Raw genomic sequence first — 27,747 nt, forward strand, 5'->3', positions numbered from 1 at the left:
TTCAAACCCTGGATTGTACAATCATTCATTGCATGAAATACAATAAATTATATGTATGTGATTGCAATCATATTTTTGCTGGATTTATTGATTGCAATCATTGATAGTCTTGGCTACAATCATAGATTGTATAAAACCTGCTATTGAAATCAGCTGGCCGTGGTGCTGGTGCTGATTGTAAATTTCACAGTCGCAGAAAAATGATAAACATTGCTTGCATTCAAAAAAGCAAGGCAATTGTTGATTGCAAATGAAATTGACTGTAGTTTTTAAGTCCCGACGTAATCTAGAAAACTATTAATTCAGCGTTCTTGACTTTACTCAAAACATTTCCTGACTGTTACATTTTTTTGACCAGCTTATTTGTTCTATACTCAAACGAGCCCTTAAAACGCACCCATCTTCAACACTTATGCCATTATGGCATCACTATAATAACAATAAAATCAGGAAATAGTATGCTTTTCGTGTTTCTTTATGACTTTTTGCCCATAGGTATAAAAAAAAATAAAAATAAAAATCTAATTAAAATTTTATATATGTTCATACAAAAATAGTTCAACAACGGCTAATGTGAATAATACCAAACGAATGCAATTATGAATATACTTAAAAACAATAAATGTACCTGCGACGTCGCTTGGTCACACAGGTGAGCTTAAATCGTTTTCCACCTGGTCTATCCAGCGGGAGGGAGGCCTCCCTCTTCCTCTGCTTTCATATGAGGGTTTCCATAAAAATACTTGCTTAGTCGGAGCGTCATCTTTCATTCACATAACATGGCATAGCCAGCGTAGCCACTGCGTTTTAATTCGCTGGACTATGTTGATTTCTGCGAAAAGCTCGTACAACTCATAATTAAATCTTCTTCGGTACTTGTCATCGCCAACGCGTAAAGCTTTCGAATAACTTTTATCTCGAACACTCCCAGCTCCGCTTCATCTGATGTTGTCATGGTCCAGGCTACTGCACCATATAGCAGAATGGGAACAATAATTTACTCTTAGAGCATGATTTTCGTTTGCGGAGAGTGGACTTTACTTTTCAATTGCTAACTAGTGCAAATATCATTTACTGGCAAGAGTGATTCTTCGCTGGATTTCAAAGCCCATGTTATTGTTTGTGTTAATTTTGCTTTCCAAATAAATTAAGTATTTTACTATTTTGAAATTATGGCTGCCAACACGGGCGTGGTTGCCAAGGCGCTTATGATGACAGCAGGTACGTAAATCTAAGTAAAAGTTGTTGGATCGTGAAATATTCAATTTATTTATTAGTTCAGTGGGTTCTAAATTGACGGAACCGGCAATATATAACTTCTTGGAAGAGTATATACAAACAGAGAAATCGAAAGATAGTATGCATACCGTAGAAGGCTGCCACGGCGTATGAGCGACTTTTTGATTTGTAAACCACGAAAGAGGTATCTAATTTTACGGAACCGCCCATATACAGTGTTGGAAAAAATAATAGGGACAAATATCAAATCCATTATATCAGCAGTACTTCAATGTGTTTCCTAGCATGGTGCACCCTATAACAATAACAGTAAAAGGTTCTTCTTTTGCAATAAATTGCATTCCGCCAGTTTGTTTTATTTGCGAAAAACTGAACCATTCCAGGTTTAGCCTGGAAAAATAAATAGGGACAACAAATTTTTGTTAATATTTTTGCACTTTAAATGGTAAACAGTTGGTTTTTGAAGCTTCTTATAATGTATTTAATGCATGTTAAGTAAATTAAAATAATAATATAGGTTATTGAACTATAAAATATAATTAAATAAGCCGAATTAAACACTGTACAAAAAAGGATAAGAATTTAGTTAATAAGTCGTAAGGAAAAAAGACAATGAGATGAGTAAGATATCAGATATGGTGAACTGTTTCAAAAAGGTAGTGGTCACTTCCCCTCATAGCAAAAAAAAAAAAAAACCAAAACGATGAAGTAAAAATCGAATGATCTTTGCTCGCGATGAAGGGAATTTAATTCGCCAATACAATGCTAACCCATTTTTGTCCTCTAAAGAGCTGAAAACAGAACTGAATTTAAACTGAATAAGCCGAATGATTATGTACAAATTGGCGGATGCCAAACTTTCAGTCAGAAATCCTGTATTGGGACTTGTACTGAGGCTTATAAACAAAAACCAATAGACTTGCTCGTACCGGAATACATATAATTATAAGAAGCTTCAGAAACGAACTTTTTACCATTTAAAGTGCAAAAATATTAACAAAAATTTGTTGTCCCTATTTATTTTTTCAGGCTAAACCTGGAATGGTTCAGCTTTTCACAAATAAGACAAACTAGCGGAATGCAATTTATTGCAAAAGAATAACCTTTAATTGTTATTGTTATAGGGTCCACCATGCCAAGAAACACATTGAAGTACTGCTGATATAATGGATTTGATATTTGCCCCTATTATTTTTTCCATCACTTTATGTATGTGTATCACTTTTCCGACGACTATGTACAAACAGAGAAATCGAAGGACCTTTTTTTGAACATCCATTGAAGTAACTAAAAATAAAAAATGTGGGAAAAATAAAATTTAAATTTTTTCACATCTGTACATTTTTCGCTCCCGCTTTCGCTGTGCTGCATGGCGGGCTCCATCACCGGAGAAGCAAAACTACGCTTGGTACACAATTCTTGAACCTCTAATTTCATACTGCGAATAAGTGAACGAGCACTGAAAATGGCTCTAAATTTGTTTGTGTTTTGAAAGCGCAAGTTGTTTGCGTGAAAGACTCACATGCTTAAATCTTTGTTGATTTTCAACGAAAATAAACGAAATGTGTTAGTCTTTCACTCGAGAAACGAAAAGTGCCCCTCTTCCATGGCACTGATGATTTCGCACAAATATATCTCACTATAGCCGCAATGTTTTTTTGAAATATTGCAACCTTTCAATTTAGACATTTCGATACATAGTTTAAATAATTAAAGTTTAAAATTAGGTGACCCTGGAATAGTTCATTGTTCAAAAGTTTTCTGAGATAGAGCGGATTCGAAACGGCAGACCATATAGGGATCGATATATTAAAATCTTCCCTTAAACAGAGTATATTAAAGTAGTCTAATTGCAGAGCAAAAAACAACAAATTTTGCTATCGTCTTAGCTTTTAATCTTATGCTTTAATATTTTTTTATGTGTGTAAAAATTACAATCTACAATCACTTCTGAGTATTTGATTGCTGTTTTGCTTAAAACCATTGATTGCGCAATCATTAATAGTAAAAAAATACAATCTACAATAATTTATATGTATGTGATTGCAATCACATTTTTGCTGCAATTACTGATTGCAATCATTGATAGTCTTGTCTACAATCATTGATTGTATAGAACCTGTTATTGAAATCACTTGGCCGTGGTGCTGGTGCTGGTTGTAAATTTCACAGTCGCAGAAATATAATAAAATTTTATTGAAATCAAATAAGCAAGGCAATCGTTGATTGCAAATGAAAATGATTGTGTTTTTTGAGTCCCGAAAATGGCGAAAAATAATATTCCATGCAAAGCTTTCCCAACACTTCAAAAATTTAAAAAAGGACAAAATAAATTCAATTGCCATTAAATATAAAATTATTAAAGACCAATTCTAAATATTCTCGCGGAATTTTGTTCTCGCGGAATTTTGTTCTCGCCGATTTTTTTATTCCCGCGGAAAAATTCCTCCAATTCCTTTCTCCTAGGGAGAAGAATAATTGGGGAATAGGAATTTCGAAGTCAGCTGTTTTACCATCTGACAGTTCATTACGCATTTCTGTTTTTGTTTAAGAAAATAAAGTTTTGTGTCTTTTGACGAATTTATCGTAAATTAAAGAAAAATATACATACATAAATAATGAATAGTATTGCATTTCATATGGTTGTGAACGATATGATTGATGAAGAAGATTCCCAGCAACACCAACAGAGGACTATAGAAGAAGGTTGCGCGATAGTACAAATCCGTTGGAGTTGCCACAATCGTTGTAAGTATTAGAACATCTTTTGTTTTGCTTTTATTTTTATATTTCATTAACTTTCTGCAATTTCCAGATTTCAAAAGTATTATAGGGTTAACAAACCTGCATTTCGGTATTTGTTGGAATTTCGCACATCGCACACACAGCATCCCAAAAAACTATTTGCGATATCGCCGCGTGTGAAACTGAGTGCAGTTTTAAGATTTTTTGCTGAAGGTGGGTATCAAACGGGAATTGGAAAAGATGTGGACGTTTCTTTAGGGCAACCCACCTTCAGCAAAGTTCTGGACGAGGTCGTTGAGACCTTTGAAAGTGAGCTGTGCGAAAGGTGGATAAGTGTGCCAATGAGCAGCGACGAAAGAAGGAGAGTTTCACGTGCATTTTACGTGTAGCATGGGATTCCCAGTGTTGTAGGCTGCATTGATGGAACTCATGTCCGTATCATCGCACCCGCGGAAAACAAGCATCTCTACTACAATAGGAAGGGACACTACAGCTTAAATGTAATGTTGGTAAGCTATTTATAATAGTTTAATTGAAATATATTTGACTATGGTATTGTATTTTCATAGATGTGTGACGATGAGCTAAAATTCGGTACGTTAATGCTTCCCATCCCGGTGCCTCGCATGACTCCTTTATTTGGAATGTGAGTGAATTGAGAACTCACCTAGAAGACCAGTATTTGCTACGTGAAGCCAATTTTTGGTTACTTGGTAATAATAAAATATTCAAGATGTAAATATTTGTATTGATATAAGACTTTTTTAAAATAGGTGATGCCGGGTATCCTTTAGAACCATGGCTTATGACACCACATCGGAGTCTCGACGAAGGCACTATACAGATGAAATTTAATGAAGCCCATTCGAAGTGTCGCAACATTATTGAAAGAACCAATGGCGTGCTGAAAAATCGATGGAGGTGTCTCCTTGGTGCAAGGGAATTGCATTACACTCCAAAAAATCAGCAAAAATTGTAATCGTGTGCTGTGCGCTGCACAACATATGCATACATTTCAAGGCATACACAGATATGACAGAAGTACACTCCACAGAAGAGCAGGCAACTCAAAATAGAAATCAAGATTTAATACCCTTGACTTCGCCTCAGTATTTGAATGCAGCGCAAAGCATACGAAACAACATTGGAAACTCGCTCTAAATTTGTATGAATGAAAACACATAATTTGAGTTTAATATATTATTTTCTGTTTTAAATTCAGTTTTTCTGTCTTTAAATTCAGGTATCACAATTTAGTACATTTTACTTATTTCCTACTAAAGAGTTTCAGTCTAATTTTTCTTAAAAGAAATATAAATATCACAAATTGTTTTTTTTTTTTTTGCTCGTCATAATACAGTCTTAAATTAAGTAATATTATAGTCTACAAAATAAAAATAGTTCACATAAGAATATATAGTACTGATATTAATACTACAATGAAATAAAATAAAAAAATAGTTCATATTAAAAAAATTAACTAGTCTTATATTTAAGTAAGTATTAAAAAGGACTATACAAAAAAAATCACAAATTCAGGTAGCTTGCTATATACATGTGTCATGCGACTAGGTATTTTCCTATATTTTTTCTAGTTGGCGGAGCATAAGGCTTTCCATTGCTAAATTATGCCTTTTCAATTCATTTATTTCCTCTCTTTTTAATTTTTCCATTTTCTTATAATGCTTTTTATTAATTTCATATATTTTGTCCATCGCCCTATATATTTTTTTAATATTTTCTTTTTGCTCCGTGGAATCTGGCACTGCACGTTTTATCGCATCACAGAGCTCGCGTTGAATTGACAATTCTTCTTGCAGAATGTCAGAGGAAGATCTCTTTGATGGCACTCTTTTTGAGGAAGTGGGCCTTTCAATCAAAGCATTTGAGGGGCTCTCATTCACACAAACACTATTAACTGGGTCTTCATGCAATACCTCACAATCAATCTCTACCACAGTCTCACTCAATACATCAAATCCGTTCGCTAACCCACACTCATTCACCTGGACAATGTCGTCCATAACACCACTTTCCCTAACTATACTTCCATCTTCAATTTGACTGTTTCCACCTATTTGCTGCAATATCTTCTTCCTAGATGGCAGTCCAAATTTAATTCCCACTCCCTCCACGGATTCCTTCATAACGATCAACTCAAATATTGCCCTTTCTGTTGCGGAAAACTTGTATTCGGTATTTGGGTCACCGCCAGTGCCTCTGGAACTCTTATGGTTGTTCGCTGCTTTTTGTCGCACGTATTTTTTTTTGATCATTCCACAGAACACAGAAGTTTTAGTCAGCTTGTATGTATACAACTTTTTCATGAGTAGTAGCACCTTTTTCCATTCTGCAATGCATTTTGCTTGTGGCCCTGCTGACTTCAGCTCTTCCTCAGCTTTACACCAAAATCTGTGTAAGGCTTTCTTTGCCTCCTTTAAAACAACCTTGCGCAATTGCCGGATGACTGCATCAAATCGACTAGCTGCTCACTCTGTTGCTTATTTGTACTTTTAGACTTGAAATCAAGAGTAATATAATATAATATTATTGTACTTATTACATATTTAATACAATAAGTAATTTTTAATGCAAAAAATACAATTTACTTACATTTTTATGAAGCGTTCCTTTCAGCTTATCAAGTGAACAATTTCTTTTAAAATGAAGGAAAAATCTCCCTCTCACTCACATTCATAATACCTACTTTTCTCCCATAACCGGTTTCCGATTTTTCGAGCATTGTTCAGAATAGGAGGAATGGGAGAAGGGAAAAAACTCGCACGGAATTTTCGTTTAGAATTGGGCTGATTTTTTTTTTGGAAAAATGAAAAATTGTCATTTCCTTGTACTATTAATACAACAATATAAAAAAGATTAATAACATAAGTGATCGATGGGAAATTATCACATGATTTGATTGATACGCTACAGAAATTATGCCCTAATTATTTCGAAATTACATAACTACCAAAATTTGTCACATAAAATTGATTTTGCATTAGTCACCTGGTATTTTTATGTGTTTAATTTTTAGTGTTTCCCAATTTCTTTTCAACATATTTTTGTTGTATTTATATATTTTTTTTCAACCTAATCGAACTTTTCACACTCGTGCCACTCTTTATTTATGTTTTTATTTTTGTCTTCACTAAATACTATTTCTTCTACCTTCACTATATTATTTAACTAATTATTTCGTATTCATTTTAATTTCTCAACCATATTTCGTTTTTGGATCTTTTGTGTTTTCATTTAGCTTTTTGGCATCGGAAATGCTTCTTGTACGTAAAAAATAAATATTTATCAGTTTGTTTCTTTTATGCTGCCTCTTTGTTTTGGCGCTGGTCCAAAAATGTATTTTTAACAATAAACTCAACAACAAAATACGTATATGCATACGTAAAATATTAAACAAAACGTTTGTATATATTTGTAATATTTTGCCTTCTTAAAAAGCGATAACAAATTTTAAAATTCCTGACGCTGTCACAGCTCATATTTATTGGTCAAACGTAAATATTTTTTTACGAACCCAATGTCATATTGAAGTCATAATTTTCATGGACCTGGTTCATGTTTAATGTATGTAAAACAACATAAATGTAGCCACGTATTTAATCGAAGAGATTTGACATCTCTATTGGTTGGCGAGAGCAATGTGCTCGCGTGGCGATACACAATTTTTGATGAAAGATGCGTGAAACATGCTGCGATGATTCATACCACTTGCCAATTTTGTTTTCAAATCTTTTGCTTTTTCTCAATATTTATATGTAAATTTAACAAAAAAAAAAAAAAAAAAAAAAAAAAAAACATTTCTTATCAACACCACCGTTTTACCCCAGACAAAGTCCACTATTCCATTATTTGGTACAAATACTTGATCCTGACTGAAAGGGGAATGATAAGAACTCCTTTAAAATGTATTGAATATAAATCTGCACTGCAGATACGTGATGCAATAGTTTTTACGTTACGTTTTACGCTTAGGACCTCACGAAACTTCGAGGCATCGTTGTAAACTTAGTGCCCTTGCAAACATGTAGACCATAATCTGACTCAAAATTAGCTTGTATTACAACTTTATTTTTCAGAAGCTACATGCCGTCATTTCAGAAATATAAGTTTCTGCTAAATATTATCTTTGAAGAGAATAATCTTCGATTCTGGGCACGTGATTTCGATCACGGATCTCATAACGCGATATGAGCCCTGACAGATAGGCTACGCTGTCTTGTGAGCCTTGGAATTGTACGCAATTGGGTTGAAACTGCTTGATGAATGACTTAAAGAGATGATACTTAAAAACCGAGCTTTGAATACATTACCTCGCATAAGGATCATGAAGTCGTTGTATTGACATCACCTTGTAGAATAGGGTAATCAAATAGCATTTTATAGTTCAGAGCACTAGCATGTCGGGAGACCATGAGTGACTAGAAAACCAAGCAGTTTATACTACACCGTAATGACCTTCGGACACTTAGTAAGCTAAAACTAATCATCCTTTTATCAAAATGAGATTCAGCTAAGTTGATCGATTTAGTGGATTAATATACCAGACCAAGCCGAACTTTTCTATCGTTCTCCACGAATCGTCATTCATTGGAGATACTGAGCAAAGGAACCTGAGTAGATACTTAAATTTCTAACTGAAATCCTCCTCTTCTAAAAGGTCGAAGGGAATTGCAGCGTAATAAGGTTTAAAAAGTAACCGGTTTTAAAAAGTAACGGGGTTTTAAAAAGTAAGCGTTTTTAAAAGGTATCCGGTTTTAAAAAGTAACGTGGTTTTAAAAAGTAACAGGGTTTTAAAAAGTAACGGGGTTTTAAAAAGTAAGCGTTTTTAAAAGGTAGCAGGTTTTAAAAAGTAACGGGGTTTTAAAAAGTAACCGTTTTTAAAAAGTAACGGGGTTTTAAAAAGTAACGGGGTTATAAAAAGTAACGGGGTTTTAAAAAGTAACGGGGTTATAAAAAGTAACGGGGTTTTAAAAAGTAACGGAGTTTTAAAAAGTAACGGGGTTTTGATAAGTAACGGGGTTTTAAAAGTATCGGGGTTTTAAAAAGTAACGGGGTTTTAAAAAGTAACCGGTTTTAAAAGTAACCGATTAATAAAAAACAACCGGTTTTTAAAAGTAACCGATTAATAAAAAACAACCGGTTTTTAAAAGTAACCGATTAATAAAAAACAACCGGTTTTTAAAAGTAACCGGATCTTAAAAATAAACGATTTCAAAAAGTTAAGATCGGTTTTAAAGGGTAATCACTTTTTAAAAAGGAACAGGTTTTAAAAAGAACCGGTTTTTAAAAAGTTATTGGCTTCAAAAGGAAAAAAGTTTCTAAAAAGTAGACGGTTCCAGAGTAGAGAGTTTCTAAAAAGTTGCCGGTGTTTGGACAGCGACTGGTTTTTTTTAAATAACCGGTTTGTAAAAGTAGCAGCTTTTGCAGATATTCCTGATGTCGGGCCCGGGTTTTCAGAGCGTGTTTAAATTACATTTAAACTTTTCTAGAATTTAGCTTTTAGGGCAAATTTTGGTAAGCTCTGTTGTTAAAGTTAGTCCCAACCCCTGCTCATTACAGTTAAACAGGCCAGAAGAGCAGGTTTAACTCCAGTTAAGTCAAACTTGCAGTGAAAACCCAGACCTGACGAGCATTAGACTATTTAAAATTGCGCTAAACATGTCTGGCTAAAAATATCTTAATAATTTTAGATTTGAAATTTTCATGTATGTAGTCTTTACCTTTTTTATAAAATGATGTAAAACGTACCTGATATCTTAATTTTTTATATCTTTTAATTTCAGAGGAGGAAGCGTATCATTGTTTGGCGTCGCTTGTTGGCAGTAAAGAAAAAGTCTTTATTAAACAAACCAAATTACAGCATGAAGTCACCTGGAAAACAGTGATGCAAATTGCCAAAAAACATACCGTAAGTAGAAAATTATATAGGCTCATAAGTTGAGAAAAGCACATAAAATATCTAAATTACAAATTTGGGTACCCAAAAGTAGGCTAGCTATCCAAACTATACGCTGCAAAGCACTACTTAAGTACTTATACAATAGGGGTGTGCTCAACTCAAAGATTTTTTTTTGCTCAACTTACAAATTACACTTAAAGGAGCACAAACAACACAGAGGTTCGGTTTCTATTTAATGTCTATTTAATCACCTCACAGAAAAATGCTGTAACATATTTTCAACGGATTTGCCCTGGAGTTAAATTGGAACGCGTCTTTATGGATTGGTGCTGGTGGATATTAGCTGGTCTACCATTTCAGCATCTTGTGCGTATTATGGATTGTTATTTTCACGAGGGAATCAAAGTGTTGTATCGTATTGCGTTAGTGATAATCAATCTCTTCCACAAAGAGTGTCAATCCAACAACGAATGGAGTCCAGATAATATTAAGAATGACATTGGTAATGCGTTGATCAAATTCTGCAAGAAAATACCAGTGTCACCATCGAAATTATTGCATGCCGCATTTAGTATTAGGGGACTGAGGTGAGTGCGCATGCCTGTGAGCAATTTTAAGTGTCGAACAAATAATTTCGTTTTCCTTCCCCACAGTTCCACATATATTTCTAGGATATTTATGAAGACTGAAATGATACTAAAGAGCCGTTCCGTATTAAATAACGGAGGGTCAAAGCAATTAGTTAAGTCGCGATCCAGTGATAATTTGCCAACGAGTCAATCACAAGTCAATATACAAATGATGTCGCACACATTGACCATACGTGAGGTGAGTTTGTTTGGAGAGTAATTATTTTTATATGTTATAAATATGAAGAAAAAAAAATCTTAAAAAATAGTTATAGAAAAGCTTTCGAAAAATTAGAGTACTCTGCAGAGAAAAACAACGAATCTGAAACAACAAAAAAAAAAATAAAAAATAAAAAATTTATATAACTCCGTCTTACCAATTTTTTTTACTGATTATCTTGAAACCACAATAAGTTCTTTTACCACTTTCCTAATTTCCATTTTGCGACTTAAGTTCTGTTTTTTTTAACTCTCTACTAAAACAATCTCGATTATGCTTTTAGTACAACTTTCCTCTTCGCACCATTATTTAATTTCCTATAATTATTTTTTCTACTCACTGTAGCTCACTATCTTTGTGTATCCTCTTCTCATATGTTTGCCTTTTTAATACATCATTAGATAGAGCAAAAAATGGAAAAATTTATTCTCACTTTTTAGAGCGTATTGTTCCAGCTTTTCAGTTCAGCTTAGTTTAATTTTAAGACTCATGGTTTAGTAATAAATATTTAAAAATGTATGTATGTATATATTAAACTTATATAGATATACAACTAATAGGCAAACTATGTGCGTACTTAAGGTGAAAACCTTTTTAATGAAATGGTATATAATCATCATCATTTCACACTGACGGCTAATTAAGTGATTAGTCAAGATTTTTTTAGTTGATGCGCTTATTCAGGTAAATTTCTCATACAAAATAAATTGTTCAGTTATTTAATCAATTAAAACTTCTTCAAGACTCAAGATATTCAGAATTTGAGCATAATTTAACTTCTTGGTTCGGTCTAAACAATTGTTTTGCTTTATTAAGCTTCTGGGAGAAATTAGTTTTAGGCTGGAGATTAGTTCTTTCAGAATTTCTTACATAGGGTCCAAAGAGTCTCACGTCCTATTTGAAATAGTTCTTCCATGGTTCCCAAAAGACTGCAACTCTAGTCTGAAGGCGTAATTTTTTATTGTGTTGGCTATTTCCTTAACTGCTATGGAATTGTTTCCAAAATCGTCTACATAAGAAAGTGCACTATGCTTTTGACCAGGCAGAGTGCCGGATCTACTTTGTGTAATTTGTTTTCGCAGCCACAAAAACTGCCCGTCTGTCGAGCTGCTAAAATGCCACCGACTCTATGTTATTATTTTATTTATTTATTTATTATGATTACACAAGTAAAAACAATTTCTTTTTGTGCGCACATAGGTTTGTTCTGAGTTATTTTTCTGTGACTTATTTTGAAAGTAAAGGCTCTACGAATTGATGTACGTATCTTTTCGGATTGTGCTTCAGTTTGAATTCAATGGCGCATAGTCATAGTCAAAATAAAATAGATCAGTAGTGTTTGACAGATAGCTCACATGAAATTATTTCAAAAGGCTGTAACTAAACTTAGAACCTATTTTATTTTAACTATAACTATGCGCCAATATCTTCAAATTGAAGAACAATCCGAAAAGATACGTACATCAATTCGTATCTTTCCAGCAGTAACTTCCTAAACGATTTACAGAATAGCGTATTTGCTTTGTACTTACATATATACATCTAACGTAGACATTGCCATAACAATCGAGGTTGTTATGTACCACTGAGTATTTTCGTTGTGGTTTCTGAGTATCGAAACTTAGTATTATTGGTTGTTAATTGTCAAACCAGAATTTCGAAGTCCGCTACAAAAATATTTATTGGATTTAATTTAAAGTATTATGAGATTTTAAGATATTTATTACATAGCAACCCGGTATATTTATTTATGCATACAGCTGTGGTCAAAAAAATAACAACAAAATTCAATGTTTTATTGTTTGGAAATTCGGTATATTGATTTTTTTTAAATGTTTTTTGTTTAATAATAGTTCCTTAAATACCTGAAGCGATAAATATAAAAAATTAAAAGGGAACACAAAAATTAGCTTAATCCCAAAAAAGGTTAAATAAAAGGCTCTAACTTTTTTCAGGAATTTTATTAATTTTTTCGAGTTAACGGGTGGATGGGTTAAACTCACCCGCGAAAACTACGCTACTTATATGGACTTTTTCTCTGATAAAAATAGGGCAGGAAATAATGCAGGAGATGATTCGGGTATCGGAATTGAGGGTTCTTACCGAGCTCTCCTCTGATTACCGATGTATTTTGTTCTCCCTAATATAGTACATCTAATTAAAATCACTCTTCAGAACCCTATAATCACTTTTTTCGTCATATGTTACAGTGAGTTGGAAGTTCTGGCGCCCGCTGTACTTAGGGACTCGTGCGAAACTGGCATAGGCGCTCTGGTGGAAGCTTCACTTTTGCAATATCGCCTTTAAACAGCCATGTATTTCAAAAATTAACAGAGGGACTGGAAGTCTCTTTTATGGGTCTTGATGACTTTAGAGCTTCCAGACTAGGTATTTTCAATAGAGCCAGGAGAAGTAAGCTAACTAGTGTAGTTAAGGTATAAGGTTATTTACTGATATCCCGGTTGTGAGGGGTAGAGGCTTCCTTCACTGCCTGTGGTGTAGCCAACTTGTTTGGGGTTTTCATTCGGCTTTACACCAATTGCCTCAAATTGGGCTCTGCACCCTTCTTAGAGCTATGTACCGAAGCCAAAATGCTAGAATAAGCTCCCACTTCTGACTAATTAGTCACCCTTCGTTTCTCCTAAAAACATTGAATGGTCTAAATTATTTCTGCACTCATATCCCCACACGTCTGGCTGCGCCCAGGTGTACGGTTAACGAAGGAAGGTGTCAGATTTGTAACTTCGTAATTTCTGTAGGAAAATTTTTGTAAAAGTTCATTTATGAAGGTGTGGTCAGTCCTGAGTGTATACATAAGGGTTAATTAATTTTTACCACGAATATATTTCTCCCCACAACCGAAAGATTTTTTTGGAAATTTTTATACATTCTTAGACTTTCTCTTGAACCAGCAATATTTTGAATGAAAATTGTTAAAAAAGTTTTCAAACAATAATCTAATACCTTTTGTTGCTATTTTTTCAACCACGACTGTGCATTATACACAATAGCAACAACAACTGCCACAACAAGCATCGTATTAATTAGATTTTTTTTTTTCATTTACTTTTTCTCATATGTAACTCTCGTAACTTGAACTGTCGTGAAACACTTTAGCGATTGTACACCGAGACCTGTCGCAATTTGGTATGAGACACTCTAAATACATATATATATATATTAATATTCACATACAAAATAACATTAAAAAAAATTGCAAGATAGAAACGAACTAGATAATAGTATATACATAAAAATAGTTGTTAAGTGCTGCTAAAAAAAATGCAAATGCAAAGCTAGCTGGTTCTACTGTTTATGTGCTAGTTTTTGTTTTTAATTAAATTGTGTTTGCATTTCCGTTACAATTAACTTTTTCGTTATTTTTTGGTTTAATATAAATTAACTTGTTTGAGATGATTTGTTGGTGCTGTAATTTAATTTTTTTCATTTAATATGATTTTGTTGATGATTTGAGGTCTTAACTCTAAGTTGCTAGTTATCCCTGAAGAGGAAAACTCGTCGATTTATGCGTTTTCATGCTTACCTATCGCTCGCTCTTTCTGCACTTCACAACCTCCTCCCATATATCTTTTTGTACTCGCTAGTCTACAGTACGTTTCATTATTTTATTTTCACCGTTATGCTCTCTCATTTTTTTCTCATATATTATATAACTGTAAAGAAATGGCATGATTCAAATTGTCACTTGTTGTTTTGAGTTTTCAAATGCTAAAATGTTTCGAGATTGTTTCAAATGTCTTAATTTCTTAATTCAATTATCAACACGAAACTGCCTTGTATGTTATTTGGCAACAAGGAAAGAACTGAGAAGTTTTGTTATGTTTTTATAGAAGTTTTTACAATTATATATATCTTCTTAAAATATTCTTAATTGGCTGTTGTGCAAAATCGTAAAAAATTGTAAAAATATTAAAATAGTAACTCAAACTGTAATAATAATTTCATATGTAACTTTTTTCTCTTTTCGTAATGCTGCCATGAAATCTGTGAAAAATATCTAAAACAAAATGCGGTCTTAACTATATCTATAAATTATTCATATAAACTGTACATAATATATAATTACTCTACATATACATTGATTTTTCTCTCCCACTACTTCCCACATTTTGTAAAAATTCCACCCTGTTTTTATATTTCAACTTCATATATATTTGTATCGCCAACTCGTTATATTCTTTTACTATGCTCCGGAAAATTGCATGTTTTTTGTTTACAAAAAAAAAAAAATATATATAAAATCGCTTGAATCCTTCCACCCTCCCCTATTTTTTTTTTTGTATGCTTCATACATAGGGCGAGAAATCGCCTGGTCATAGAGCCGTCGCTATGGGCGTTTATCCCATACACAATCTTAAGAGTCTTGTTTGCTCCAGCGAAGATGTAAGTGTAATTTTTGTAAATTTATTATTTAAAAGCAGAAATTAAATTACAACAAAAAAACAGTTTTTTACTATTCACTTATTTTACTCCAAAATCTAAATGTCATGTCGTAAATGAAACGCACACATTTTGCTTAGTGTTTGGGCAATGTTTTTTAATAGACTTTTTAAATAAGTTTTTAAGTATTTAAGTTCAGATAATTCAAAATATTTGAATGCTTTTAGTGTTTTTTTATGGAATTTATTAAATAGCAGAGAACTATTTTCCATCACTATACACAGAAACATATTTACAAATACACATTTCTTTTCAAGAACATTTATTCTTTGGGACTCCCTGATGAAGATGTGAAAATGCACCAAAACGTGTAGTAAACAGTTTTTAAATATAACCAGCCGAAAAACTTCATAAACTACAACACTTAAATTTTTAATGAAACATCAAAATTGACATTCAACTTTTCACTGAATTTACGTTGGTGGAATCCATAGTTAGTTGGGCCTTTATTGCGAGAGTTCTATGTTCGATCTCCATTAGCCTTCGAAGGTTGAGTTCTTCCCTTTCAGTTTTGCTCATAATTTCTCGGTTGTCAAATAGTAAATTTTTACGAAGCTTCCTAGGTCTATCCATGTTGATATCAGTGCCCGGTGAGTACTTCAATTAATCTGAAGATATCCTTTCTAATAATCAATTGTGGCTTAGGAGTATGTTTTATTGCTTGATGACCACATGCTCCTAGAAACTTTACAGAACTGAAATGGCTTCCACTAGTTGTTAGCTTCGTTAAAGCAGTAATGGGAGTTACGACCCTTTAATCACTCCAAGAGGTGTAATAACCTCTAATTTCCTTTCACGTTCAGAGACAATAGGGTACTTTTTCAGAGAAGTTTAGTATAAAATTAAGATTCCATGTTATACAACTTACTTGCCAGAGAAATGCTCTTCGGATTCCAGACAGGGGTGAGGCCAGTCCATTTTTACACTCTGAGGGATAAAGGAATATTCATAACTGAACACATCGATATAGTTAATGACATCATCAATTCAAAAAGGGGAAAGAACTGTGCGTGTTATGCTTTCCTGTTTTATTGCCTGATCTGAAACTGACCTATACTAGTTAAATAATGCTTGCAACTTGGTTTTCGGAATGTTCGGCTTAAATTAGAAGGATTTTAAAAGTCACTCTAATTTCGTAGGAGGAAGATCCATCCCTGGGAAAGGGATGATTTTAACACAGCCTCTAGTCATTGCTTGTAAAATGTAAAATTCTCCTCGTAAATTTATGCTTTAAGAAGGATGCTCATTAAATTAGAAACATAAAACTAGCAGCAAAAATTATTTACATATTTTAGCTGTTATTTTCTTCTCTTTTGTTGATATTTTAAATAAATGTAACGAATTGTATAACAAAAATTTTGCAAACTAATTTCAAAGAGTTCTCGAAAAGATTTGAAAAACATTCGGAAACTCCCATTTCGAGATTTTACCTTTAATTCGCAGAAACTTTCGGAGTAAAATTCACACAGATTTAAAATTAAAAATTTTTTATGACCGGTTTAGATGTTCTTCTAAACAAAGTGTGTATAATTGTTTATCCTAACACCACTAAGATTAATTGTACTAAGAACTGCATACTCGAACAGTTGAGGTAAAATGTTTGAAAATTTCGTTTAGGTTTTTCACCACTTCTTACATATTAGAATATTTTCGAAAATGTTTTAGAAATTATTTGATATATTTTCTGTAATAAAATTCATACAAGTTTTTTCTAAAATTACCGAAAGTAAATTAAAGAAACATTAATTGGTAAAATGCTGCTATTTTCGTGCTCCCAACTGTACCTTAATCTCAGCTTGTTCTATGCGAGTCTTAACCTTCCTGTCTCTTAAAATTGCTTATTCCCATATGTATAAATGCAAGTGTTTTTGAATTTTCATTAAAGATGCCATACATTTTATTCTTTAGAATCATAGTTTCATTGGAGTTCATCTCATGGGCAAGCGTTGGCATCGAAGGCAGGTTGTAAAGAATTTACAAAATTTTTAATATTTTTACTCTCTAATTGGTAAAAGTAATTTCGAGATACTCCTAGATTAATGTGATGGCCACACGGCACCTCTCATTCGTAGTGCACATTCCCTGTCGTCGTTCAACTTCAAACTAAATGTCGAACTGCGTCAATTGCTATACGAAACTTTGATAGCGAATCATCTTGAAATTTATAAAAACCGGACGCAAAAGTCCTGACATAGGCAATAACAAATTCTAAATACAAAGAAATAATATCAAAGCAATGAAGAAAATTATTAAAGAATCATCATTTAGCCCCGTTACTGGGTACGAAAAAATGATTAAAAATAGGTGCAGTATGCTCAGCAATAAGTTTGCGCCTCTAAGACCCGAGTTTTCAGTGTGAGTTTCAACTATAGTTCAAGTTGCCTAAAGCTTGGCATTGCCAATTTGGGCGCTTAACAGTAAGCAGTAAAATTTTATGTTAACTGGCAAAGTTTCAAGGTTAAACTGGGCCCAACTTAAACTGGAGTTAAACGTGAAAAAATGGGTATAAAATAAGCATTTGGCACCAGCAAATGAATTACCAAAGGGCCGTTTGTACTGCACAACTACGCGCGAACTACGCCAATAATTATTTCGAGCCTCTATTAAATGCCGTGTGGGCCATCATACAGAAGCATGCAAATGCTAATACAAATTTTAATTGTAATTTTTTACATTAAAATACCAAAACATGAATGTAGTTATAGTTTAATGTGAAATATCTTTAGAAGTTTTGATTTAGAAAATAATGTTGATAGCTCTTAGTTAAAAAAATTATAGTATTTAATGATTTTGTGTTTAATTTTAGCAAAAAATTTGTAGATTCTTTTAAACATTTATTGTATCATGCAGGGATGCACTTTAACGTTAAAAACTTCGAAATATTATCGATAAAGAAATTATCAAGATAAAATGTATCTCGTTTTTAACCGAAACGAAAAGCTTTCGTTAACGTTAAAAACGTTAACAAAAACATGATACTTTATGTTTGAATTGTGCTGGCAATGCTATAGCCGTGGTGAAGCCGTAAGGCGGTAACAGCGAGCGGACATACACACAAACTCCATGCAATTTGTTTGTGTAATTCGTTGGTGGTAATGTCAAAAATACTCTGAGAAATGTTCGTACTGTCAAAATTCATGAGAAAAGTTGCAATCAGCTTGGCTAAGCTTTCACCTTTAATGACTCCGCCATCAAAATGGATAATATAGCATTGCCAGCATAGTTTGAAATTAGTAATCAACATAAACGATTTGATTTCGTTTTGATATGGCAGAAAACGAAACAAAATCATTTCGTTAATTTGACGTTTTTAACGTTAATAAACTAAACGAAATGACTTTTTTTCGTTTATTAACGTTAATTATCGTAACGAAATGATATCGGTTTGTTGGTTAAGCATGCCTGGTATCATGTTACGGCAAATTTTTTATGGGCGCTTCCACAGAGCAATAAGTGTGAACATTAGGGTGTACCACTAAACAATATTAAAAAGTGCTGTGTCCGAACCCAAAAACTACTCAGAATAACAACAATTTTTGATGGCTACATTCTGTACACTAGTGTAACCTTACTAATGTCGCATGCTGGACTGTGGAATTGCCCATTTCTTTTCTTTGTATCTGTCCCTTGAATTCCAAAACACTAAGAAATAACAAAACACAAAACACATACAAAGCCATGATCACACAAACATCAAGAAAATTTTCAAGCTTAGCGCCACCTGACAAATCTCCATGCGACGTATTAAATACATTCAAACCTATTGCCATCTGCATTTTGCTTAAACGTTATTCAGATGTTTGCAGATCGACACCACAGGCCGACAAATTCTAGGCCCTGAGTCAATACTTTTGTTAATATTTTCGGAAAGTTCTAGCAGACTTTGTACATCCCCAAAAATCCTGTTCGCATTTTCATATTCATCCAGAAAATCTAAATATAGAAATATATGTACATAAATAAGCGCCATAGCGTACATGCGTATTAGCGGAAAGCGTATCAGCATAGTCTCTTCTTTGCTATTTTTGTTGACAAAATATAATCACGATCTCTTCCAATCTTTTTTCCAATTTCGGTTTCAATCGAATATCTCAACAACTGGAACTGATTAAGAGAAGCCTGGACCTCCACACAAAGGCTTCCGGGACTGTTTTTTCAAATTCAAACATTTTTTTTTTCTCCTATTCCGGTTTAACATTTCTTTTAGAAAATCTAAACTTTTTAAGGGTCTGAACTCTTCAAATGTTGTCGGCCTGTGTACGCTTCCTCGATTTCTCTTTTCTTAGTGTTTAAGGAAACTGTTTGAACCACTCACTGTACGTGTCGTGCTGTTTTTGAGTTGCATGGCGTTGTTGAGCTTTCGTGCTAGTTTTCTTTACGTTTTTTAATACAGTAATAAAGTAATAGTTTAAACAAGGAATACAAAATTCAAAACAAAAGCAATTTCAACATTCACACTTGCCTAGTGTCTGCTAATTTCATTAGGGGTATTCTCTGTGTCTAGCAAGCATAGAAAACGTAAAAAATGTTTTCCATATAACTTTCAAAAAATTTTTACACAACAAATTTCATTTGAGAAAAATGTTCAAAACCGATTTGAAATTCAAAAACTAATAGCTTGTTATGTAAAATATACAATATATTGATATGATATTGTGACGAATATTAGTAACACTAAGGGAAACTATCATCTCTAAGCGGATGCTAAGCAGTGACTTGTATGCACATCAATAAATCAATGTACGTACACGCAGCGGAGAAGAGACGCACAAACACATGCATATATCTTATCTGAGATGCTCCCAAAAGTATGCAATTATAATTGTGCTCACGTATACACGCGCATATGAGAAGCTATAAACGTAGTAATTTTATAGCTGATAACCAACTAGTAAATTCTATAAATGGAAGCACCTAGAAGATGCGAACGAGAAATCACAGAGTATAAAAGGCAGCAACAGTAGAGGCAAGACAATCAGTTTGATTTAAGACGCTATCTGGCGAGCAATAGTAGTGTTATTTTGAAAGTAGTCTAATAAAGGCCATTTTGCATTATTGAATAGTGGAGTTATTTATTCAACACTTTAGTGATTCGAACGTTAGCAGAAGGTTGCAAGTAAGGGTAATTGCACTAAATTCGGTACAATATATTACCTTTTCTGTGCTAAATGCAGGGTAACCTCGAGATAAAATTACATGTATTAGTGCATTTCCTGAGTGTGTTTAACTGGGTTTTCTAGAGTGAGAGAATATCCCTACTGTTTTCTTTGATATTTTCTAATTTACTTATTGACAGAGTGGAATTTCACCCTATCTAACATGCCAGTTTAGAAACACCCTACCTCAGAAATTTTTTTAGAAACGCTCTATATCAGGATTTGTTCCAAAAAGTCCTGTAGTTTCTTGAAAGCCCTATTTCATTTCAAAGTTGTGGTGTTTTCAAAATAAATTCTGAGGCAGGGCGTTTTTAATAATATTCTGTTGTAGGGCGTTCCTCAAACAAATTCCGATATAGGATCAACAGTTTTGATTCGTTTTTGAACGGCATTCGAGATAGAGTGATATTTCACTAAGTAGTCGATTTTCTGTAATACAACATGATCATTTATAATAAAAAAATGCACAAAGAATAAACATTTTGGTCAAGTGACCTCATAACTAGGCAGGTTTGAATACAGAGAGTATACACATAAAATCATATTAAACGGAAAATTAATCATATTAAATGGAAAAATTTAAATTAATAAAATTAAATGTATATAACCAGTAAAACCTCGTACCAAAATCAAACGAGTGAACCCTTTCGGGACTACTTCAAAACCATTTCGGATCAGTTATGCTATTGCTTTCGCGGTCGCTTCAGCACTATTTCGGGATGATTTGGTATATTTTTCGGGAATATCTTTGGATAACTTCGAAATAATTTAGAGAAGATGTCGGACCTTTTTTCGCATCATAGCAGTATTAATTTTGGGATTATTTCGGGTCATATGGACTATTAGGTGGCCATTCCGGGTTTGCTTTCGGGATCATTATGATGCTATTTTGGGATACCTTCAGAACCATTTTGGAATGATAAAAGGACTATTTCGGAGTTGTTTTCGAGATACTTTTAGCACTGTTGGGGAACGATTCCGGGAAAGTTTTACGACTGTTTCGTGAATGATTTCGTAAACTGTCTATGAATATTTCTGGGTCATTTCGAGAATCTTATCGCAATTATGTCTGTGTTATTTTCAGATTGTTTTCGAGAAATTTTCGGTTTGTATTTGGTTTTTGAACTATATCAGGACAATTTCTGTGTGAAGTCGATACTATTTCTGGGTTTCCTAATTAATGTCTAGTAACTATAAATTCGAAACTGTTTTTATATTCACGCGGGATTTTTTCTGGATCATTTTGAGACTATCTTCAGATAGTTCTGGGGAAAATTACAAATAATTTGGAATAGGCATTGTGATCACTTTTAGATCATTTCGGGATAGTTTTGGAGTTGTTTTTAGAATAATTTCGGGATCTTTTAAACGTTAGCAGAAGGTTGCAAGTCGCCCGCTTCGCTAGGCGATAAATTCAGTGATTTGCTGGAAGAGAATAAAATTAATACGAAACAAAGCAAATTCTTTGATACAATTTCATTCGAACTTTATTGTAACACTTTTTGGCAGACAACGTTTTTGGTTTTTCCATCTTTCGCGAAAATGAATAATGACGATGGTTTGCCTACTCGTGAGCAAGCTACATACAAGTGTCCATGAGAAAAAATTGGGTATTCTAAATTAATACCGCATATTTGTAGAGACTGTCCTTGCGCCTTATTATTTGTCAAAGCGAAGGCATCGCGAATAGGGAACTGCAAACGTTTGAAATCGAATGGTAAATCGGTCGGAATCAGTGGAATTCTGGGTATCAAACGTCTTCTCCTTTGTACTTCCCTTTCAGAATTGTTGCTTCGATAACGTTACCCATTAGCTTCTTCACAGCGAGTCTGGTACCGTTGCAAAGTCGTGGCACATTAATGTTGTCCAGCATAATAATCGGTGCTCCAATTTTTAATCGTAAATTATGGGTGGTAGGCCTGGCAAATCGAGTTAGTTTAAGAATTCAGTTGGATAATTTACGACATCATCTTGATCAGTAATTGTGTCCATTGACTTATATGCAACTATGTCACTAGGTATTTGATCCAGAATAGCTGCATTTATATCATTGACGTCCTTATTTTTCCCAGCTAAAATTGCTCTTTCGCTGAGCCAATCATAGTTTTTGTAATGTTGAACTATGTTTGGAAATACTCTCTGTATCAATACCTCTTTAGACTGTGCAAAAGTGCAGAAATTGTTAGGCAATGTAATCATTCCTGTTGGATCGACAGACATTGTGCCATTTCCGATTTTCAGTAATTGCTGTGAACATTCAGCTGCTGACGGATGGTTTTGTAGTTCAACACGTAGGTTTGTAGTAAGTGTAAGGGTGTTTACATGTCTCCATAAATACGATGATTTTAAGCATACATTGATTTCATCTGCAGCCGTGGATTTTGGGATTACAGGTAATGTTTGCCTGAAATCTCCAGCCAATAAAATCATGGCACTTCCAAAGATTGTTTGGTTTCCTCGTAGATCTTTCAAATTTCTATCAAGTGCTTCCAATGATTTCTTGTGTGCCATAGTACACTCGTCCCATACGATGAGCTTACATACTTTAAGAACTTTTGCCATTCCAGATGTTTTCGAAATATTACATGTTGGTGTTTCATTTACCTGCATATTCACAGGCAACTTTAATGCAGAATATGCTGTGCGACCGCCTTCCAGTAATGTAGCCGCAATTCCGGAAGAAGCGAGTGCCAATGCAACGTTATTATCTGATCGAATTGTTGCTAATATCAATGAAATCAAAAAGGTCTTGCCTGTTCCCCCAGGAGCATCCAAGAAAACAATCCACCAGTTCCATGGCTAACATTATTCATGATTGCATCATAAACATGTTGCTGTTGGTCATTCAATTTCATTCAATTTGATGTTACAAATGTGTTTAGTTCATTACAATCATAATGGTATTCACGCTCCAGTTCTCGATTGAACATATCATGCATTGGACGATATGTCGCTGGCATGCCCAATTGTACTAACGATTTGTTTGACATCGACAAACAACTGTCGTCAATCCTTATCAGTGCTTCATTGTAAATTTCCAATGTGAATTCCAACTCACAATTTGCAGTATTTCGACGCATTTGGTTTAAAATATCATCTGCCATATAATCTTTGAAATTATTCCATAATTCCAATGGATTAGATGGGGAGCACATTGCAATTATTATCAAAAATAATGTTCGTATTTGATGTGGACTGGCTAGTACAATGCTTATCATCCTCCAACAAATTTAATTGTTGACATGCTTCACGATATATAGCGCACTATTCACCATTAATTGTTCTTAAAGCTTTGAATGATGTTGGGCCACGAACATTAATTAACAACCATCGCAAGTAAAAACACTCAGCATTATTTGGATGAACTGCATAAATGCGTCCTAATGCTTCTGTTGAGAACACATTAGGATGATCTTGAACTGGTTTTCCTTATTTTCGCCTTTGAAATGTTTTCCTGGATTTATCCCATGTGAAATATTGTGGCACTTCTGCATATAGCAATGTTCTTGCAAAATCGTCCAATTGACATAAATGAGAAAAGGCAGTCAAAGTTGTAGATGGTGCACTTGTTGCTCTAAGTGCTGCATTTTCAGGAGTAAAATAAACGCGTTGGCCATTTTCAAGGTGCGTTTGTGTATGTGTGCTGAAGCATCTCTCATAAACAGTGTACAACTCGGTGTTTATGTTTACTTTCCTTCGAAAAAAATTTGCAACTTAGCAGCACGACACAAATCAAAAAATTCGTATATTTATTAAAAAAATGTTGTACACATGAAATGATCTCGAGACGCTCGTCACCCAGAGAAAAATTACCACTCATCAGCACAGCTTCCTTTTGATACCCATATTGAAGTACTCATTAACAGCTTCCATTTGATACCCATAATGTAAAAACACATCCTAAGGTTATTCTGATCCACGTTTTGGGCAATATCTCGAGACCCTAATCACCCAGATGTATGAAAACTACTCTCTGCTAAAGAACTCATTTCATTTGATGTCCATACTGTATAAACACATTCTTTGGGGTATCTGGGTCCACGTTTTGGCCTATATCTCGAGACCCTAGTCACCCAGGGGTACGAAAAATTAGCATGTTCTAAACCATTCATCAACAGCTTTCATTTGATATCCATATTGAATAAACACATTCTTGGGGTGCCCGGGTCCACACTTTAGCCTATATTTCGAGACCCTAGTCTCCTAGGGGTACGAAAAGTACCCCACATTAAAGTACTCATCAGAAGCTTCCATTTGATACCCATACTATACGAACACATCGTAGGGTTATCTGGGTCCACATTTTGACCTATATCTCAAGACCCTAGAAATTAAAAAAAACATTTTTTTTGCTAAAACCCTTCCCCTATTTGATCCCTCGTATCGGCCCCAAAACATGGACAGGAACGAACATCATTTAATTTTTATATATATAGATTATTTTCGTACCATCACAGAGCGAGTAGATGCTAGTAAAAAAATTGTTGGTGGATCGAATGTATTTCTTTATTCGTATAAATGACAAATGATATAACGCAATAATAATAAACTAAATAAATATGCAATAACATAACAAATCATGACATAACTGAACGTAACTATGCATAACATAGCATAACGCAAAATAAAAAATAAAATTTAAATTAGACACAAAGTTTGTTCTTGTTATTTAATTAATTTTTTTGATATGTAAATAGTATGTTCGAAATTATTTTCTTTGTTCTCTTTGTATGTAGTTCTAATTTAATTTTATGTATTGATGTACTTAAGTTACTTCTTCTCCATTTAACATACGCTAGAACGCTTTATTTTGCTTAGTTGAAACCAATAAAATTTTTTTATGTATAAGCCACGCTAATCGAATATATTTGTTTTGCATTTCCTACAGCTTTTCACACTCTGGTCTTGGTTGCCCGTCAGAATAACAATGTACCAACCGGTACTGCTCTATACAACAGAGGAACATGGCTGCTCGCTGACCACATTTTACGTGCGCGTTGAGCAACATGAACCAACGTTAATGATGATTAAAACGTGCAATAATGAGGTGAGTTCGAAGTTTTTTCAATTATGAAGTAAAAATAAAAGCAAATTGAAATCTCTTTCAGGTTTTTGGCGCCTACTGTTCATCGCGTTGGTTCGAACGTAATGTTAAGGATGACAAAGGCCAACGGCAAGCCTACTTTGGTACTGGCGAAACCTTCCTTTTTTCACTATATCCTGAACGTGCCAAATATCCATGGGTAGGCATTGAAAATGAAAAAGATTTGGGGCATGCGTCAGAGTTATTTATGGCAGCTGATTCGAAAATGATCACAATTGGTGGCGGGTAAGTACAATGTGCAGCAATTTTATTTAGGGTCAATGTATAGGGCTGGATTGATTCCAACTGTGGTCCCTTTTATGGCTGATATGAAAATATCATATTTCGAAGGTCACCAAGGGGTTGCAATGCTCTAGAAGAATGCTGGCCGTAAAATTTCACTATGATAACTCTCTGACGAAGTGATTGTACAAAGAACAAAAAGGAGGAATAAAAAGAAAATTTGCCCCCTGAAATATGCAATAAATTCTAAGTCATCCTCGTATTTACCTTGTTTGTTTGAAAAGTTTACAAAGGTGTATATGAACTAAAGCCACAAATGAGCAATGTTTATTTACACAGAAAGTGCAAATGAATGAGGCAAAAATTCTCTTCCACAATATTTGTGATTTTCTCCGAGGGTAGGAGTGCAATTTTCTGGCTAAAAATTATTAATAACACTAACCCACGGCCGCCGTGGTGTGGTAATAGTGTGCTCCGCCTACCACACCGTAGATCCTGGGTTCTACACGGGTAAAGCTACATCAAAGTTTTAAAAAATAGTTTTTTCAATTAGAGGGTCGCCCCTGGGCTGAGATTTGGCAAAGCTTCTCTGTGAATACTCATCTGCCTTGCAGATGTCGTTCGAAAATCACGTTTTCAGCTTAGAAAAAAAAATTGTTCTAAAAATCAAATTTAAAAACTTCGAAGATTAAATTACGAATTTTGAATATTTTTCATGTCATCTGAGTTGACACAGTATCATTCCGAAGATTAAATTTCGAACCTTAATGCCAGAACATTGTCAAAAGCTTTAATTAACAGGGCTCGAATCGTACATACGATCACGGATCGGCAACCATACGAAAGAAAATTACGTAATGCGTCATACGTATAAACAAAATGGGATTATAACATACGATAGTAAACGGAACGTAATTTATTTTCAATTCACAATGAACTTTACGATCCACATTAGGTTGGATTGCATTTTTAGCTCACAATAGATTTTGAACTGTCAAATTGATTGCCAAGAAATAAAGAAAATAACTGCGATGGATCCTATTATATTGTTTTGTTTGAGCTGCAGTAATAGCGAGGGCGATGAAAAGATAGTCCGAAGGCGATTAAGAGAGCGCAGTAACCCTTTGCGTAAGCATAGCATTTATGTATTATTTCTTTGTAACAAAAAATTGTTACAGTTTCTTGAAGAGATTTCGTTTAACTTAAGAAACTTTTAGTTACTTTCTGGAGAAGTTAAATTTGAAGCAAGCCGATACCAAAACGGTGTCTCGCCATGAATTCCGCCAATATTTCCTTTTGGTTTGGATTAAGCTTGTTTGAATTCGACCTTTGTTATTAATATGAGTTTGAGATTTGTTATTATATTTTATTTATTCATCTATTCTTAAGGCCGCGGCACAATGAAATTTTCATATAGATGCATTTAACACAAGCTTATGCATTCCAATAACATCGCCACAATCAACCAAGATGTTGCGTTTGTAAATTGAAGTTTATTACGCCTTGCCCATTCACATAGAAAATTTCGCGAAGCACTGTTATAAACATTATCCCTATACAACAAAAATACTTGCTAACATATTTTGTGTCTTATTCGATTGTTATATTGCAGTTTTTAATTGCGAAAAATGTTAGAAAAGTTATCAACGAGTGGGAAAAATAATTTCACTTGCAAGGTGTGTCAACACCCTTACCCAAAGCACGTGTCAAATTCTTCTTCTTATGATTTGCTTGCAACAAAATTTGGGAGTTGGCTACTTTTCAATATCAGATGGCGCCAATTTCGTTCATTCTACCGCTCTCCATAAAAATACGTGTAATCTGCTCATAATACATAAGCTTGTGTTAAACTCATCTATATGAAAAAATGCTTATGTGTCAGGGCTTTAACAATTTACCTACATTTTCATTGAAATTTGTGTGTATACGATCGCCCGTTTTGTGTTCGAATGAAAATGGAACGTAACGTGTACGTTCAGTCACTTGTCACATATGTTGTCATCCAAAACTACGATCGAAGTAGTATGTTCACGTATGTCATAATCCGAAAA

At 33.9% G+C, this 27,747-nt stretch overlaps 1 protein-coding gene and 1 long non-coding RNA gene across 14 annotated transcripts in view; both read left to right on the forward strand.

Annotated features, from left to right (window-relative positions):
- Positions 1–27,747, forward strand: part of sky (GTPase-activating protein skywalker) — a 424,014-nt gene that overhangs the window by 391,872 nt on the left and 4,395 nt on the right. For 6 of the 13 annotated variants that reach the window (XM_067766885.1, XM_067766884.1, XM_067766886.1 and 3 more), the window contains 7 exons: positions 9,789–9,913; positions 10,163–10,491; positions 10,558–10,732; positions 13,871–13,900; positions 15,071–15,157; positions 25,259–25,417; positions 25,479–25,699. In XM_067766885.1, coding sequence (XP_067622986.1) covers positions 9,789–9,913; positions 10,163–10,491; positions 10,558–10,732; positions 13,871–13,900; positions 15,071–15,157; positions 25,259–25,417; positions 25,479–25,699 — 1,126 coding nt within the window. Of the gene's footprint in view, positions 1–9,788; positions 9,914–10,162; positions 10,492–10,557; positions 10,733–13,870; positions 13,901–15,070; positions 15,158–17,122; positions 17,177–25,258; positions 25,418–25,478; positions 25,700–27,747 lie in introns of all 13 variants that reach the window. The other 7 variants (XM_067766890.1, XM_067766888.1, XM_067766895.1 and 4 more) reach the window with 5 other exon arrangements.
- On the forward strand, positions 3,837–5,252 carry LOC137242548 (uncharacterized). Its single transcript, XR_010950285.1, has 3 exons — positions 3,837–4,493; positions 4,554–4,697; positions 4,758–5,252. It is a non-coding gene; the product is annotated as an uncharacterized lncRNA (long non-coding RNA).

This window comes from Eurosta solidaginis, chromosome 2, assembly GCF_040869045.1.
Source record: "Eurosta solidaginis isolate ZX-2024a chromosome 2, ASM4086904v1, whole genome shotgun sequence".
NCBI lineage: Eukaryota > Metazoa > Arthropoda > Insecta > Diptera > Tephritidae > Eurosta > Eurosta solidaginis.